This window comes from Lutzomyia longipalpis, chromosome 1 (assembly GCF_024334085.1).
Source record: "Lutzomyia longipalpis isolate SR_M1_2022 chromosome 1, ASM2433408v1".
NCBI lineage: Eukaryota > Metazoa > Arthropoda > Insecta > Diptera > Psychodidae > Lutzomyia > Lutzomyia longipalpis.
In genome coordinates, this window is record NC_074707.1 from 1,379,458 (window position 1) to 1,398,599 (window position 19,142).

The window sequence follows — 19,142 nt, forward strand, 5'->3', positions numbered from 1 at the left end:
TAATGTGGACACAATCTAATATTCTAATGTTCTTAAGGTAAAACTAACAGCTACTTTAGGTATTTTGTCGTCAAAATTAGGCAAAAATTTAGTTGAAATAAAAAAAATTTAAGCTCAATTAGAAATTTTTGCGTGCCAATAAGACACAATTGCGTCCATATTTAGTTTATTCCGAAAGCGAAAATTTACTTCTTTCGAAAAAATATTTCAGAATTCTTCTAGTTTTCACATGAATAAAGTACTTTAACTACTAAAAGTTCAAAGGGTAGTACTATGTACATAAATTGTGCTACATAGTGTCGTCTTTGTTATATTTCTTTTTAGCTTTTTTCTGGATAGTTCCGTAATATCTTTATTCATGTGCCAAGAATATTCTTCTTCGGGTGAAAATGAAATATGAATGGGAGGAAAATTGTCTTTATATGCAGCCAAATAACTTTATCTATTGCACTCTACTACAACCCCATCCTGAGACTTTTGAGTACAATAGTAAGAATAATATACATATAATATTTTGATATAGAATAATGCCTTCCACTATCATCCTGTCCAACTTCTTCTCAAATGCTCCAGAATACTTCCCGTTCATATCTCAAGAGATACATTTGCTAGGAATTCAACGACACTCTATTAAATACTCTAGAATATCTCAGTGTACCCGGAGAATGCCAGTAGGGTGGTTTGGGTGACCATAAGGGAGGTACAGGAGGGGGATGAAAATGAGCCAGAGAGCAGTATAATGAAGTCATAACGATCCTATCATGCCCAACTTTTATGCTTGTGAAAATAGCCATATATAGAGTTAGGTTAGGATGGGGTGGCTCTCTCTTTGTGCAGAATACGTTACCGTGTGTGAGAGAGTTTAGTACGATATTCGTGCGAAATTCTTCCTCACAGTGGCACAATAAAAGCTGCAGCATAATCGTATTCATGTGGCCACACATATTCTCTGTAAAAAATGCAATTGTTAGCCAAAGAATTCTCTAGAGATGAATTGAGATTGTTATTGAGAACGTACCTGCGTAGGAGATACAGGAAAGTTAGTACATTCTCATTATGCTGAATGCATATGTGGTGCCCCAATGCTTCTAACCTGCACAGTAGAATTCCCAAAGAATTAGAATAATCATTGCATACAAACGTCTTGAAGGGGAATCTACCTGCAATATACATAGGTTGATTAATAATACTCCGGGTCGATGCGACCGGCGTGACGGAGCATGCAGGCTGCTGGGACACTTTGATGTTTTCTCTTGCTTTTGAGTCTTTTTGTTGATAAATAAACACTTAATTCAGTTCATAAACACTTCTCTCTATATTTCACTACTCCTCTGACACTCTTACTACAAAATTAAATATAAAAATTAAGAAAATACATTGGAAAATTGCTGAGTCACATGTTGTGCTTGATCAGATTTTTTAGGTTATGATTCGTCTTCTTTTCTTCTTCTTTTTCTTCTTTTTTCAAAAAATTCAAATAATTCAAATTTACCCGTCGTTTCATATTCTTCTAACCGATTCCTCACATACTGCCCCCGTTGAGGAATCTCAACAAATCCTTTGACGGCTACTCCACTGGAAGCTTTGCAACCGTGCTGACTATCCTCTTGTCGATACCATCCTTTGTCTTCAGCGTGACTGCTCGTACTACTCCATCCTTCCCTGGATGAACTTCAGTGATGCGTCCCATTTTCCACACAGAAGGTCTCAAATTGTTTTCACGGAGGAGTACAAGATTTCCCACTTCCAGATTTTTGCACTCTTTGTACCATTTGGGCCTCTGCTGAAGGGAAGTGAGATACTCCATTGACCATCGTTTCCAGAATTGCTGAACATGACGTTGCAAAAGTTGCCACCGGCTAAGGCGATTGGGGTTGGACTCTGAGAAGTCCTCAGTTGGCTCCAATGTGAGAGAATGGCCCAACCAGAAATGGGCAGGAGTGAGGGGTTCCAAATCCTCAGGATCCAAAGACATGGCACAAAGTGGGCGTGAGTTCAGACAGGCTTCAATTTTGCATAGTACAGTGCTGAACTCCTCGAATGTGAGGACTTGCTCACCAAGAACTCGTTTGAGATGTGTTTTGGAGTTTCCGATGCCCCTTTCCCACAAACCCCCAAAGGTAGGCGAGTAGGGTGGGATGAAGTGGAACTGTGTGCCTTGGCTTGACATGTGTTTGCTGACTTTCTCCTGATGAATGCGAATCCCTTTCAGACGTTCCTCTCGAGTGACTCCTGCTGCCCCCACGAAATTGCTGCCATTATCACAGTAGATTGTATGGCAATGTCCACGGCGACTACGGAACCTGTCTAGGGCTTCAATGAACTTTTCTGTGCTGAGGTCACTTACCAACTCCAAATGTACAGCTTTAGTGACCATACATATGAACAGACATATGTATCCCTTCACGATTGGCGCTTTCCGGAGGTAGGATGTACGTATCTGAAACGGCCCAGCAAAGTCGCAGCCGGATTTGTAGAAAGGCCGATTCTCCTGCACTCTCACCGCCGGCAAGTGGCCCATAAGAGGAGTGACAGTCCTGGGTTTCGCCTTCACGCACTTGATGCAATTCTGAGTCACACTCCTAACAAGCTTCCTCAATCCCAAGATGTGATACTTTGTGCTCAGAATTCCCATTGTGAGTTGATTTCCTGCATGTTGATAAGTAGTGTGCGTGAACATAACCAAACTTCGAATGAATGGGTGTTTGCCAGGTAGAAGGATGGGATGCCGAGTCCTCTCTGACACTTGTGCGTTTCCAAGACGACCGAGAACTCGCATAACCCCAAACTCATCCAAAAAGGGTACCAAACGCCGCAAGTTGCTGGAAGAAGGGATGGATTTCCCTTTCTCGAGACATGTGTATTCATCATCAAAGGAATGCTTCTGAATTTGAACAAAAATGCAGTGTGCAGCCCGTGTTTGTTCCAAAACAGTGAGGAATCCCAATTGACGTTCATCCTTTGGCTGCCGCAGATTGTTCCCAAAGCGTTGTAGATAAGCCACCATGCGGACTATTGACAAATAATCCGAATGCTTCTCCATGAGTGCTGTGAGGATAGGATTATCCTCCATCTTTGTGAATAGCTGAACAGTCGATGTCCGCTCCTCGTTTGTCTTTTTCTTAGTGATGATTGCCTTAGCGGGCCATTGATCTTCTCCCCCCTTGAGCCACGCAGGTCCTTGCCACCAAAGTGTATGCTGCATAAACTCCTCCGGGAAAAGACCCCTGGAGATACAATCCGCGGGATTGTCATCTGTAGAAACATGTCGCCATTGCTCCGGTGGAATAATGTCCAGAATGAGACTCGTCCTGTTCGCTACGTAAGTTTTCCACCTACGAGGATCATCGTGAAGCCATTGAAGACAAACCATAGAGTCTGTCCAAGCGTGAACTCGAATTTCGTACTCCGGTAGTGATTCCTTCAGTTTCTCTATCATCTGTGCGAGTACGAGACAACCATTCAATTCGAGTCGTGGAATAGATAGAGGCTTAAGGGGTGCGACGCGAGATTTGGATATGACCAGATTGACTGTTGCTTGTGAATTCTCATCGAGACCCATGGCATAGACAACAGCCCCATAAGCTCGTTCAGAGGCGTCGCAAAAGCCGTGCAATTCAATCACACCTTTCTCAGAGGGAATAATCCGGGGAATCTCCACGTTCTGCAGCAATGGATATTGTGATTGGATTTTCTCGTACTCGGTCACAACTTCTTGAGGGAGTTTGCTTTTCCAATCCAGCCCAAGACTCCAAAAGGTTTGAAATCGCATCTTGAACTTGATTGTGACTGGTGATATGAAACCGAGTGGATCAAATGTTTTTGCTGCAGCTGAGCAATAGTCCCGCATAGTAGATACGGGTGGTGGATCCTTGATTGCCACTGCGAGTATGTCCTTCCCAGTATTCCAGTCCAGCCCAAGGACTGAAATGCATTTCGCTTGTGTAAGTACTTGTTCCGGGGTGATTGCCAACTTATCTTGAGGGATGTCTTCGAGTAGAGCTGGTGAATTTGACGACCACTTCCGGAGCGGGAAACATCCTCGGTTGAGGACCTCTTCAATGTCACGTCGCAGTGCTTTAGCTTCTTCCAATGTGGCAGCACCACACAACAAATCATCCATGTAGAAGCATGACTTGATGGCCTGGGATGCTGCGGGGAATTCGCTCTGATAATCATTTGCTATCTGTTGGAGAACTTTGGTGGCCAGGTATGGCGCGCTAGAGGTGCCATATGTCACCGTCGTCAGTCTGTAAATTAGCAACTTTTTTGATGGATCATCGCGCCAAAAGACACTCAGATAATCCCTATGCTTCTTAGCGATACCAATTTGCCGATACATTTTTACGACGTCGGCAGAGAAAGCGAACTTGTGCATCCTGAAACCCACAAGCAAAGTAAAAAGGTCACTTTGAAGGACAGGACCTACTGCCAGGGTGTCGTTGAAGGACACATTGAGAGGCGGAGTGGGGGCTGATCCATTGAAAACCACCCTGAACTTTGTCGTCTCACTGCTCGGCCTCAAAACTGCTTGGTGTGGCAGCAGATACTTCCCGTGATGAGGTTTCTCAGGTTCATTGGGTGGAACAAGTTCCATGTGACCCAGAGATATATACTCAGACATAAACTCCTTGTAACTTTGATGAAACTCTGGGTTGCGTGAGAAACGCCTTTCCATTGCCTTGAATTGTGCCATTGCTGCCGGCACAGAGTCACCCAAGTCCTCAAGAGAGGATTTGAATGCAAACTCGACAACATACCTTCCTGTCTCGTCACGTGAGTGTGTCTCCTGGAAATGGGATTCACACAGCTGTTCTTCTTCAGTGAGTCTAGGCTTTGCTGGCATCACAGACTCTGTAGCCCAGAACTTCTTCAGTGAATCGTTGAGATCAAGTTCAGTGTGGAAAGAATTGAATGAGTGAGCTTGTGCTGAAACTTGTCCTGTGGCTATCCAGCCGAAGATTGTGAGCTTAGCTATAGGCTCACCAACATTTCCCCTGATGATTTCACCCATTTCAATCTGTCCAGCGTATTCTGCGCCAAGGATGATATCCACCTTGCTTGGTGTCTTGAAGTGTGGGTCAGCCATTTGTAGCGATTCCAAATGAGACCATTTCATCGCTGTGAGTGAAACTGACGGAAGTTCAGATGTCACCTTCAGCATGACATAAGCTTGTACGTTGATCTTGTTGTTTTCATTGTAGGTAGAGCTCAATTCCATGTTGATCACTCCACGTGTATGTCCGACTGTTACCGCACCAGCGCCCGTAACAGGGATTCGAGCAGGTTGCCTCGGGAGAGACAAGCGCTGTGCACAATCTTCCGTAATCATAGTGCATTCTCCTCCTCCATCGATCAGTACCCGACATTTCCTCTTGACTCCATAGACGTCCTTGATGTACACGAGTGCTGTAGGAAGCAGAGCTCGTTGTGGAAGAAATGACTGGTGTCCCATAAAGACTTGATTCCCGCCAGCTGTGGGAGCGGCAGGTTGAGAAGGAGCTTGTGTTTGCGGCACAGTAGGAGGCCCTGACTGTGTCGCCGAAGTTTGAGGCTTTTGAGCCACATCAGGAGGCATGTGGAGCAAAGTGTGATGAGGCTTTTGACATTCACGACATCTTGATTTCGACATACATTTCTTTGAGGAATGATTGCTGCGAAGGCAATTGTAGCAAAGACTGGATTTTGTCACGAGTCTCCTTCTCTCATCCAGAGAAAGAGCTTTGAACTGATCACATTGGTATAGCGCATGATCAGCTCCACATTTGTAGCATTGACTCACTTCAGTGTGGTGAGACTTGATGATCCCTTTGGCAGGTTTTCCGGTAGTTTCAGGTTGCTTGGGCTTCTTGGGCTCAAGGTTGACAGCCGCTCGCTCCAAAACATCCGTTGATTTGTCCATGAACTCAAAGAATTCTTCCACTGTCGGAATGCTCTCTGAATCACGGGTTTCCTCCCACTTCGTGCGGAACTTCTCGTGCATGTTTTGTTTCATTAGGTAGATCATCCACACATCCAATGAGAGGCATTCTTCACCAAGAGCTTTCATACTATCGACGATTTGTCTGTACTTCCTGCTGGCCTGCAAGAGGTCAGCAGCATTGTCCACCTTTTGCTTCGATTGTGTCATAAATTCGTCGATGAAAGCGTTCATCAAGTGTCCTTTCTTTTCGTATCTCTTGGAGAGGCGTGCCCATGTTGGTTCGTAATTGTCATCAGATATTGGCACATGTGAGATGTACTCAGCCGCACACCCAGTCAATGACAATTTAAGATATTGCATCTTCTCGTTAGGCTTGAGTTCATTGTTGCAATGAATTGCGCTTTGGAATGCGTCCCTAAACCGAGGCCATTCTGTATAACGACCGTCAAAGCTTGGGAGCGACAATTGTGGCAGCTTGGTACGTCCACCACCATTGGAGGATGAGGAGCCCATCCGTTGAAACTCCAGCATCTTTTGCATAATGTTCGTCTGATTGCTCAGAGCTTTCTTGATGTCATCTTGGTCAGCGTACGAAACACTGTCATCTTGAGATTGTTGAGGTTCATCGTAGAGAGATTCACCTGCTTTGATTTTGATTTCCATGCATCGCTCGTAGAACGATGTGGCTTCCTTGTCTTCCTTTTCGAAGAGCTTTACATCATGTTGTGTGAGATCCTCCAATTGCTCCTGAATTGGGAAGAATCGGTCTTGAAGGTCTTGTACTTGAGTGATCATTGACTTCGCCAGGGCATGCGAGATTGGTTGTTGCGCCAGTTTGGATTCAAGGACAGTGAGTGATCGCTTGAGGTTCCCTCGTTCCCTATGGAGAGTCTTCTTCTTGGTTACTTCGGGTGTTGCTGATGGTTCTGTCATTGTGCTGCAGTTCGTGTTGTTTCTCGAAGGACCAGAATTATGTTATTGAGAACGTACCTGCGTAGGAGATACAGGAAAGTTAGTACATTCTCATTATGCTGAATGCATATGTGGTGCCCCAATGCTTCTAACCTGCACAGTAGAATTCCCAAAGAATTAGAATAATCATTGCATACAAACGTCTTGAAGGGGAATCTACCTGCAATATACATAGGTTGATTAATAATACTCCGGGTCGATGCGACCAGAATTATGTTATTGAGAACGTACCTGCGTAGGAGATACAGGAAAGTTAGTACATTCTCATTATGCTGAATGCATATGTGGTGCCCCAATGCTTCTAACCTGCACAGTAGAATTCCCAAAGAATTAGAATAATCATTGCATACAAACGTCTTGAAGGGGAATCTACCTGCAATATACATAGGTTGATTAATAATACTCCGGGTCGATGCGACCGGCGTGACGGAGCATGCAGGCTGCTGGGACACTTTGATGTTTTCTCTTGCTTTTGAGTCTTTTTGTTGATAAATAAACACTTAATTCAGTTCATAAACACTTCTCTCTATATTTCACTACTCCTCTGACACTCTTACTACAAAATTAAATATAAAAATTAAGAAAATACATTGGAAAATTGCTGAGTCACATGTTGTGCTTGATCAGATTTTTTAGGTTATGATTCGTCTTCTTTTCTTCTTCTTTTTCTTCTTTTTTCAAAAAATTCAAATAATTCAAATTTACCCGTCGTTTCATATTCTTCTAACCGATTCCTCACAGAGATAATAAGTTTATTCGCAAATGCTGAAGAGTCTCAATGGAATACACATTTGAAATTATGGCCATTTTAATGAATTTTCCTTTTGGCATGACTCCAAATTTTGTGAACGAAAAAAAGGAGGAGTTGGTTTATGTATAGTATGTCAGTGTATACGACTTATCAAGGCAGTTTTTTTCTACCAAGCAACTCTGAGAGCTTTCCAGCAGCAGGAAAAGCCAAATTAATTCAAAGCAAAACAATATGGAGTATTTTTTGCACTAAAATGGAAGTATCGCAGTTTATTATAGTAGAAGTTATTTTAGTGAGCAAAATCCCCCCTTAATCGTTAGAGCTTTATGTTTAATTTTGCTGAAAAATATTGTGGAAATTTTCTCTTTAAGGGTATGCAATTAAAAATCTACTGAAATAAAAACGAGAATTTTCATTATATTCTGTGCACAGAATTTCCCAAATAAACTATCTTCCTTTTGAGATGGGAAAACAAAATGGAAAGAAAGAAATCTGATTTGATTACCATGTTTAGCTTTTTGGGGAGCCACTCTGTGAGATTGGGCCATGATAGAATTTTCTATCTATCTTGAATACCAAACAGTAGTGGAGCTTTTTTCGAGTAAACTGGACATCCTCCAAATGATTCTGACAAATAGGGTAAAAAAGCAGCGTATACAAGAAATTTTCTCTCTCATACGAGGGAGCTTTTTTAGATCAAATACTCCCATGTGAATCACAACGATTTAATTTAATTTAAACCACAAAATAGGTCACTCTATTTCTGCTTAATTATCTTGGTATTTTATCATGTACCACATAGAGAAAAAGTATCGCTGTAATTTTCCAAGTAAAAGTCAAAAGTTCTCTGCAAAGTTTTAGCTAAAAGAAAATATATCCAACCTCCAATCTAACGAAGAATTTTCGGCAATTTTTCCCTCCGTATTATTTGTCGTTCTCAATTTATTTAGAGACACTCGAAAAACTTTTATCTCTCACCAGGGTGGTTTTGGACTTTTTTCTTTGCCAACCACCCACCTTCCCCATCTGATTTTCTTGTCGAGAGTTTATTGGCTAAATTTATGTGTCACATCGTACAAAAGTCCTCAAACTTTTTTTTTTGCCCAAACAAACACACAAATAAAATCTCCCATTATATATCTAAAAGTTGATAAAGCCATCATGGGAAAGAATGTGTGTAATTAATATAAAAAGTATTTTTATATCTCAAATCAAGACTTTAAAATGTTTAACTTAACAATTTGTGGAATAAAAAGGGGGCATGAAAACTGTTAAATATGTATCTTTTTATTTATTTATTTTTAAAAAAAAGATCAACATTGTTTTAAATTTTAATCCACATTTAATTGACTAAAACGCCATACACTAATTAATTTTCCAAGAGAAAAATCTGTAAAATTCCTTAACAAATTCATTCAAAGATTTCAATGAAAATGAAAAGCACGAAGAAAAAGCTCATTCTGTCAACTACATAAAGCTTTGAACTCATTTTTCATTTTTTTGTTCTTCCTGTTTTCTGACAATATTCTTGCTATCTAGGCACCGTCGTTAGCTGACCACCCACCGCACAGAGAAAAAAAATTATAGAATCCGTGTAAAGCTCTTTTTATATAAATTATAAAACGCTCAAAGTTATATACCCCGCATGGATTCTGTGAAACTTTTTTTTCCCACCCATTTCCTCATCTAAATAATCACAATGTGCTGAAAGAGACAAAGAGGTGTCGACCACGCAAAGTTTTCCGGGGTTACCGGGGTGTGTGTTATACACCCGGAAAGCTCCTCTCACCCTGGTCAGGGGTTTATTAAAATACATTGCTAATTCCCCCCTCGTCATGTGAAACTTCTGCCTGGAGGGGGGGATGGGAGGAAATAAAAAATGGTGTGGACATCAAATATTCAGTGAGCGTAGTGTAAATTTAATGCTTTTTTTCGGTGGAATTATGCTAACCTGAGATTCACACATCCACTCCCCCATTCGTCCACAATGCATTAGGAGTTTGGCTTTTTTTGAGGAGGGTGTGGAATAATAAAAAATATGCTTGAATATTTAATAAAAATGGAAGAGATTATGCCAATTTATTGCTCCACCAAAGCTTTTATTAGGGCACACCAGAAGAGTTGAAGCTCAACACTCAGCACAGAAAAAAAACTCATTCTGATGTTTATTATTCCATTCAGTTATATTATTGAATACAAAAAAAAATCAATAGCATGAATATTTTATGCTTTTCTGCAATAGCGCTCTGCGGCAAAACCAAAAAGACTTCCAAGTGCAATTTACGGAGATAGTGGCAAATCAACTCGTGTGTAGCATTGATTTTCCCGGAAAAATAAATAAAGGGATTTACCCATAATCCATGCGCAGAGTCTGCATCAAAAATCACACGTAAAATGATCTCTTTTGTCCTTCATTTTATATCGTAGGATTGTTTGAAAATCCTGGTAAATATTACAAAATATTCCTAAAACAAACTTACGTATTGGAAATGAAATGGAAAATTGTGAAATTTCATTCCTTTCCACTCATTTAAAACAAGGCGGGTAGAGAGAATTATTACAGGGAGTATTTAGAAGTGCTAAGAGGAATATTGTGATAGACACAATAGAATTTCCCCTTTGTTGGAATTTTCTCATAAATCCCCGTTGTTCGTGGAAACCAAAATGAAAAAAAAAGTCAAAAGCTCCACAATTGACGAGGTAGAATGTCATTAATTATCTCATACGATGGAAATATTAATTTTCTGACTCATATATGCTGAGGATTCTGTGACAGAAATCCCCGTGAAATTGATAAACATCATGTGAGGGATTTTGTGGTGATGGAAATTTATTGTGTTTTCACCGCATAGAAAGTACAAAATTCATCTCTTGTAGGCCTTTTAAAATATACATACATACATATTTGGGGAATCTCATTAAAATTTTGATAAATATTTGAAATTTTTCACAAAGACAATTTTCTCACTGATGATTTACTCATCAAATTGCAAAGATGACAAATAAAACCCCATCGTGTGGAAAATAAGCGCATCTCAAACACAAATAAAAATATTTTGGAAATTATATAAGCCAAACTTTTTTATTGAAAATTATCATAAAGAATACAGAAAATTATATATTAAAAAAACAGAAAAGGCGAAGAAAATTAGTGACACTTATTAGTGTTAATTTGGCAAATAAAAGGATACTTATTCAGACAATGAAAATAACCCCATGTTTTAGTAAGGTCATAAATAATTACACAACCTTCCTTTCTCCAATTTGTTGGTTCATCACTTCTCCAATTTGTGTAGGAAAATACTTCTCCAGTCTCAATCCAACGAAATTCTCCTTCTTTTTGATAGTCGTAACCACCTATCCACACTACATAGGAATAATTTTTCACTAATTCTTCTGCTTGATTCTGGTCTTCGCGTGATCGAATAGTCATAAGAGTCATATTTCGTTTCTCACACTCATACGCAGCATCCACCCACGACATCTACAATACATACAAATATTTTATATTTTAGATAGGGGGACAAATAGAAAATAAAATTTCATAGAAAACATATTAAGTAGATAGATAATTAAGTTTTACCTTGGTGTCTATTAAGAAAGTCAATCATAACGCGTCCAGTTATAAGAGTTGGTGTCCCACAACGTATAGAAGTTAGTTTATGCGTTATAATACGATTTGTGATCAGTATTAGTAGGCAAAGTTGATTTTTTTTGTAAAATTCAGTAATTTGATGCATAAAAATGGTCATATCTCAAGTTCTATAAAACCTACAGAAATTTCTTGACTAGTTATGGAAAGGTATTGAAATAAGCTATAATCTGACATATGTTTCGATACATTTCAAGGTCACCACTAGAACACAAAATGGCGGATTTTTGTTTCACCAAAACAGTTTTTGGCATTTTTTATCATGAAGGAATAGTTCTAGAGGTTTCTGATGTTCTAGAAAGTTGTAGAGTTTTGCAAAACCTTTAATTTGATACCAAGTTGAGCAAAATCGGACAAGCAGTTCAGGAGATATGGCTCTTAGAACTTTTCAAATTCAAGAATTTTTCAAATGGCCATATCTTCTAAACGGCGACATAGATTTTCTTCATTTTCGGACTGGTACAAGATTATTAGTCAGGCTACAACATATCAAAATTTAAAAGATTTGCCTAATGGGGATTCGGAGATATTGCCCCTTAAAGTTAGGCAATTTTTGTTTTTGTTTTTAGCGCCTCTTGCGGACGTTTTTGGAACTTGGAATGTTCTAGACAGTTGTAGGGCTTCTCAATACCTTTCATTTGATACCAAGATGATCAAAATCGGTCAAGCCGTTCTCGAGTTATATTGAAAAAACACTTTTTGCTTTAGGCCGCCATATTTGCTAAACCGCTTGACCGATTTTCGAGTATGAATTGTCGATGAAAACGTCTCACTGAGCTCTACAACATACTAAAATTTCAGACCTCTAGCTGTAAGGGAAGTGGTTGACAGTATTTCAAAATGGCGGATGGCGGCCATCTTGGATTTTGAAAATGCGAAAAAATGAAATTTTACACCCACATTTCTATAGAAAACTTCAAACCCGAAGTCTCTATCTGTTACCGTTCTCGAGCTATAAGGCAAAGTTTGGACCACCGGCAGGCCGGCAGGCCGGCAGGCCGGCCGGATCAAAAATTTTCCACCACCATTTTCGTAATGTGGGATGTCTAAAACGTGCTCATACCAAGTTTGAGCCCGATCTGAGGTGGTCGGTTTTTCCGACGATTACAATACTTGGTGTTGGCCACGAAGTGGAACACCAACTAAATAGCTTTTCCATTGCGGTAGTTTCCTTTCAAATTTTCACTTGAAACCAACACAATTGACGTGAGAAGAAATAAAACAATAATTTTGCAACACATTTTGGAATGAAATTAAATTTCTTACTGATTGTATTGTACATTTTGTTGTGCCTTTTATATTATTTTTCTTGTCACTTCGAGATTGGAGCAAAAAGAGAAAATAAAGGGAAAAACCATATAATTTTGGGCTTTAGGGTGTAGCAAAAAAAAGAAAAAAAATCAAAACTTATCTGGTGCAATATATTTGCATTTTAAAAAATGAGTCACATTTTTTTTTATTAATAGTATCGATAACATACTTCTCCGCAAGGAGAACAACAACATCACATAGGGCGCCGGCCCTGTTCCTATATGGGACGTAGCGCCAAAATATTTATTTATTTATTTATTATCGATAACATAAATTTTCCAATGAATAACTTTTTCAGATTCATTTGAAACTTCCTTAATCATTATGTAGTTTTTTCAGAATTTTCAGAAAAATAAAGTAAAAGTTTAACAAAGGAGCTAATTCTGGCAAAAATATTTTCTTTTCTTTTCTTACAATTCGTGAGTTATAAGGTTTTTTGGCATTCTCACAAAAAAAACTTATAAATTTGTAAGATCTAAAAAGTTTCACAGTTGAACTTTTAGACCACGTCGTGAGAAACATTTTTGCTATAATAGAAAAGAAAAGGTTTTGGTATTCCGGCCGAATTTTTTCTTATAACTTGTAAGAAAATCTTACAAAATCATATGTTTTATAAGGACCTGCCGAGGTGCTTTTTCAATCTTTTTGTGCATTTTGTGACCACCAAAGCATGATTCCTTATCGTCATAGGCAACAATTGACTACTTTGACGGATATTTTACATGAATCTGAGTGTTTGGAATTGTTTTTTAACAAAAAATATTGTGAAAATGTGGAAAAACTCTGACCACTTTTTGTGAATTATGCCAACGAATGTCAATAATTTCCAGAGACTTGGCCTTGAGGAAGATGATTAGAATTATGCATTCACACAGGCACTGCATTAAAAGATACTTCTGTAGTGTAGAAAAAAGGCAAAAGTTAGAGTATGGGAAGACATTTTATTTAAGAACATTCTATGTACATAGATTCGCGACTTCTTCTCTTTATGGCCATTCCGTAGAGCTGGTCCCACCAATTTCTACTCTTTCTCAAATGCTTCCATCATTCCGCATAAGATTCTGCTTATTAAACAAAAATTTCATGCTGCCTGGGAGTTGTCCGGGTATTCCTTCCCGGAATCCGTGGATGCCACAGATGTTCAAAAGCTCCGGATGATTCAATTTTTTTTCGATGACAATCTAGATAAAAAAAATTAAGAAAAAAAACTCTTAATTCATGGAAAATTTTTTGCATGGAAAATGCAAAAATACTTTAAAAGGGTTAAATTTTTACCCAAAATCGAATAATCCATTGTGTTTTGTTGATAAATTCACTTAACTTTAACCTCATTTTCTTTATTTACATTAACTTATTTCACTTCGTCTATCTTCGGTTTCACTTCGTTTGATAAAACTTAAATTTTAACAGCGACATCTGTTTTCGTGTTCTAATTTCGGAGGTTTGTGTATGTGTTACTATAAAAGAATGAAAAAGAAATTTTTGTGGGAATGCCAAATCTTACAAAATCCCTTGTAAGACGAAATAGATAGAAAAGAAAATATTTTTGTCAGAATAAGCTCCAAAATTTAGAGTTCTTAAGGTTTACAATACTCCCCTCCCTTTGAACTTTTCTATATTAATTCGTCAATATAATGTAAACTTCCCACAATTAAATCTCTCTTTCCCTTTTGTGCTGCTTTACCATTAAGTTTTCTCGCTTGTGAATCTTGTGAGCTCCAAAATCCAGCAGAGTGCTTTTGTGTATGATTGGATCTACATAAAATTATTCAAATTAATGTTGGAGACCCTACTTATAATGTTATGTTTATTCGTTGGGGGATTTTGTGGGACTCCCTGTGTTTGCCATATATAAAGTATATATTTTCCACCCTTGGAATCCAAGTAAAGTACTTTGCATCTCAAGAAGCTTACAATTCAGTTATTGCGTTTAGCATTTATGTATGTATAATACCAACTTCTTGTGGAAGGAATTTACCCAACCGCAGCGTCCTTGATACTTTGCCAAAAAATTCTATTTTGACGGAAGAAAATGCTTTAAATACACGAAAAAGACTTTTCATTTGAGATCTTCCTTTTTTTGTTAGGTGGCAATCAGTGCAATTTCCCGAGAAATCATTTCCTTTATCAATTTTTAACCAAGCATAAAATTTTTTAGGGAAACCACAGGCTTGTCCATCAAAGCCTCAATGGTGTTGAGAGGGTCCACTTTCTAAAATGGTGAAGTGTGTCACAGCAGAATGGTGGGGTGATTGAATTAAAGTTTAACATGGGGGTAAGGGGGTGGTGGTACCCATGTCAAAAGTATGAATTAGCTAACACTTGAACGACAGCTTCCAATATTGATTAAATTATAGGCATCCCTCTGATGGCGAAGGGTGCGGAAATTGCTGCTAAAATTGTTCCCATATAACGTCAAAGAAATCTCACCCAAAAACCACCCTCCTCAAGGGTGGCGGTGGTGGTATACTAAATTAATGGTTGCCCTTTGAAGCGCTTTTTGGGAAGCTTTTTGCACGCACACACAAAAAGCACTCACGGAAATGAAAAATGTTCTGCATATCCTTTCCAAAAAAAAATGTTTTGTATATTTTCTGCACCACAAAATTACAAACCATGAATATTCTCACACTCTTCGCACGAAAAGTTGCTCATTTTGTGCATTTCCTCTCACAAAACATTAATGAAACTCTCCCTTTTTTTTACCCATAATATATATTACATTTCCGACTAAAATATAGAGTGAAAAATGTTGTTGGGAAATGCAGAAAAATTGCATAATACATTTCCTGCCACTTTTGGATGTAAATTACTCAACCCATCAAACACTGTCGTCGCCATCCCATCTCCGGCTTTTCTTTTCTCTTTACATTTTCTTTACTAACTCTTCACTGCGTTATATGTGCATTAAGTTTCTTCTTTTTATTTATTTTATTTTGACTAAAAAAAAGTGAATTAAAATAAAGTGAAGTGCATTAAGGCAAAGGAATGTTCAACGCATCAATTGTTTACCTAATCGGGGTCAAATTGACTCTAGTAGGGAGTCCGACTTTTAAGGGCGACTCCCTAACGGAGTCAGATTGACTTCCTTAAGGTCACTCATCGACTTGGCAGCATCCCCAACATGGAGCATCATTACATAAATCACCGCTGGACTTCCCTAAATAAACAGTACAAACATACAAATTTTATGGGTTTGGCCCCCCACATCGAACGCCTCGTACAAAACTGAAAATTTTCATGTCGAACATAAAATGTTCCACATAATGGCAACACTTTCAGTTAAATGGCCAAAAAGAAAGTTAAAAAAAAGAGTGGAGTGAAAAAAAGAAGAAGAAAACTATGACTTAAATGGTTTTGTGTTTGGAGAAAGCAATACCCTATAAATAATGTGAATATGTGAAGCAATAAAAGAAAATGTTTCTTTTTTTTTCAATACTCTCTCCCTAAAAGGGCGGAGAAATGGGGAAGGGGTTGGCAACACAGTGTTTTAGGGGGATGAAGAAGAAACATTTTTCTTTACAGCATGCAAAGTACAAATGGAAACTTCTGAAAACTCATTGCATTTGATTAAAAGTTTCCAAATCCAATTTATTTTTTTCCCATCCTTTTGCTCCTTCCGCATATACCTATGTATATATTTTTTGACATGGGGAAAAGTTAGCAGTGGGAACATCCATTCATTTTCTATCCTTTACCCATTTGTGTGCAAATGTATCGGAAAATGATTTTTAGGACTTTGATTGTTCTTCTTTTTTTCTTTACTCCGCATGGATGTTAAGCACGTTTCGCCTTCCACCAAAATAGGGGAAGCAAGGGAGAAATGTATTTGAAAACAAAAAAAAATACTAAAAGCTATTACAGGAATTAATTCCATTCTCATAGAATTAATGGAAAAAGAAAACTAATTGGTTTTTATTTAAGCGATTTAAGCGTAAATCTGAATAAACTTTTCTTTCTATGTGCTTCGTTTAAAGCTTTCGATAAAGCTTTATGAGTGATGTTGTTTTGAAGTATTTTCGTTTAATTTTCATCAATTGGAAAATTTATCTATCAAGTTTCTTTAATTAAATTTATACATAATTTTCTTGTAAGTTTTCTTTAAAAAAAGAAAGCTCATACACATAAAAGTAATAAATAAATAGAACATAATACATATTTGGCGCCATATAATCCTTCAACCATATTTAGTTCGGTGAGCTTTTACATATTTTCAGTGTGAATTTTAATGAATTCTGAGTGAGCCATCAAGTGCAGGTTTTCAGCATAAATTTCAATTTACATTTCCGGAGGAATTTTCACGGGGCAATAACCCACACAGAGCAGAACATATTTTTCCTGTGGTGTGTATCTTCCCTGGGAAAACTTTCTCCCAATTATGCCTAATGGTGGTAAATTCCATGCAAAACCAAGGGGAGAGAATATGTGTAATTATAATACATATTAGCATTAGAAATTTCAAGAGGAAAATTTCCATATTTGCTCAATTTCATGGAAATACGGAGCACTAATATGCCTCACTTGAATGTTAATTAACTAAGAAATGTTTCATTAGGGACATTCCCAAAAAGCTCCAAGTGGGTACAATTGAACTATTACTGTCCATCTTGTAAGGAAATCCCTTTATTCATATGAAGTATCTTTGCTGAAGTCATCCTTTCTTCTCCGATTTTCTATGTATGTGAGCATATTTTGGGGGTATGTAAAGAGGTGAAATGTGGCTGTAAAATGTCAAAAAGGACTCTCAGAGGAGCATAAGATGGGAAAATTTTCCGAGAGAAGAAGCTTCCTTTGATGAACGAATTGGAGTCTCTGTTGAGGTTGTGAATGATGGTGCATGCGGAGACTACACGGAGCTTTTCTGAATATGCCATGTAGTATTCAAGTTATATATCTTCTTCACGTATATAGTATGTATGTATGTATAAAAGCATAGTTCGGAATAAAAGCTCACCTTTCACAGTTTATTAGGTTTTAAGTTAACCACGTGGGATTGTTTCTTCTCTGGAAAATTTTCAAACTCCCCCAATGTTTTTCATCCACATAACATACTCATCATTTTTCAGAGTATAGAATTTCAGCCCCCTCATCGAAAACCTCAATTTATAATCTACTTTATAAACCCAAAGTAGTGGTTGGCTGATCCAAAAAGTTTGGGGAACTCCACACGTTTCTTTTCACAGAAAATACTTTGGCTTGGCGGTGTAAACCTCAAGTCTCTTCGGCCCATTTTCCCCGCATAACTTTCGCAAACACACCCCATCCTCAAGTTTACCCAAAGATTTTCATGCGGGATGCCGCATAGGCAAAACAATCCTAACTTTTGGTTGTCATGTTTCGGGAAATCTCCCTGCAATTGGAGCATAAAGTTCACATATTGAGCAAAAACCCATTTCCATACGCCACATATGTACAATATATATTTCCATGATGAAGGTGTGAGGGTGTGACAACTTTTCAGCAACATCCCCCACACCCTCAGTGTGGTTGCCACGCAGTTGAAGTAACTCTGTGGCTCAGTACGTGGCCAGAAACAATTTAAAATCGACGTAAAATCATTCTCAGCGTAATTTGATTCACCATTATTTCAACTGACGTCGTGGATTGTGAATCACACAGAGGATGAATTGTGATGAAAATTAATCTCGACTTTAAATTGATAACACTCTCTCCCTGCCAAAAGCACATTTTGGCAATGAATAAGTTTGTTGATGAAAAATTGAATGAGAATATTGAAAACTTTGTACGACATTGGAATCTTCATCATGTAATTCACATTCTTTTGATTTCTTCAATTTTAAGCTCATTTTTTCCTTTTAAATCTCTTTCAGTTTAATTGTAAAAAAAAAAAGAATCTTCCAATAAAAGCTGGGATTTTTCATTAAATGTGAAAAGAAAGACTTTTCACACACAAAAAAAAGCTTCCGACTATGCGTCTTTTCAAATACATTTGCTATATAGAGAATTTCTTAGCGTAAGAAGAGATGACAAAAGCTCTGAGATATTTCTTTGGGAGCCGGAAAAGGTTTTGGTACATCCCCTCGAGTCAAACCACCCGCTGCGTCTCATCAAGTATTATTGCATTTTGCAATTACACGACTTGTATGCGTTTTGTGTTTGAGCATGGGTTGTTCCTTTCTGCAAATACCTTCTACTCTCACACCCATCCAATCCCCCGCATAGGAACTTCATCTTCTACTACAGTATATACTCTGTTGAATGCGATTTAGGGAAATTTTCCGGAATTGGGATGGATGTGGGGGGGGGGGAATGGGTGTATAAGAGTGAAAATGCATGAGGAATCGAATTCAGAAGTTGTGTGTGAGACGATAAGACAAAAACGACGAGTTAGTTGTGAGTTTTCGGGAGTACATGTTTGTGAAACTTGATTATTCTGTACTCGTCTTTAATTACAAGTTGCAAATATTTGCCCACACACACATGACTCCTTATTTTGTATGGGAAAATTCTTCCGGAAGAGTTTGGGGGAGGGGTGACCCAACAACCCCCATTGAAACATTCATTTGATTGCT

General features: G+C 38.2%; 2 protein-coding genes across 4 annotated transcripts in view; one reads left to right on the forward strand and one right to left on the reverse strand.

Annotated features, from left to right (window-relative positions):
• Nucleotides 1-19,142, forward strand: part of LOC129786383 (complexin) — a 148,067-nt gene that overhangs the window by 111,526 nt on the left and 17,399 nt on the right. The window lies entirely within an intron of this gene.
• On the reverse strand, nucleotides 1,267-14,606 carry LOC129786352 (uncharacterized). Its single transcript, XM_055821295.1, has 4 exons — nucleotides 7,269-14,606; nucleotides 7,127-7,201; nucleotides 6,989-7,055; nucleotides 1,267-6,913 (listed from the first exon to the last, which is right to left on the reverse strand). The coding sequence occupies exon 4, from the start codon at nucleotides 6,854-6,856 to the stop codon at nucleotides 1,568-1,570; it is 5,289 nt and encodes a 1,762-aa protein (XP_055677270.1). The 5' UTR covers nucleotides 6,857-6,913; nucleotides 6,989-7,055; nucleotides 7,127-7,201; nucleotides 7,269-14,606; the 3' UTR covers nucleotides 1,267-1,567.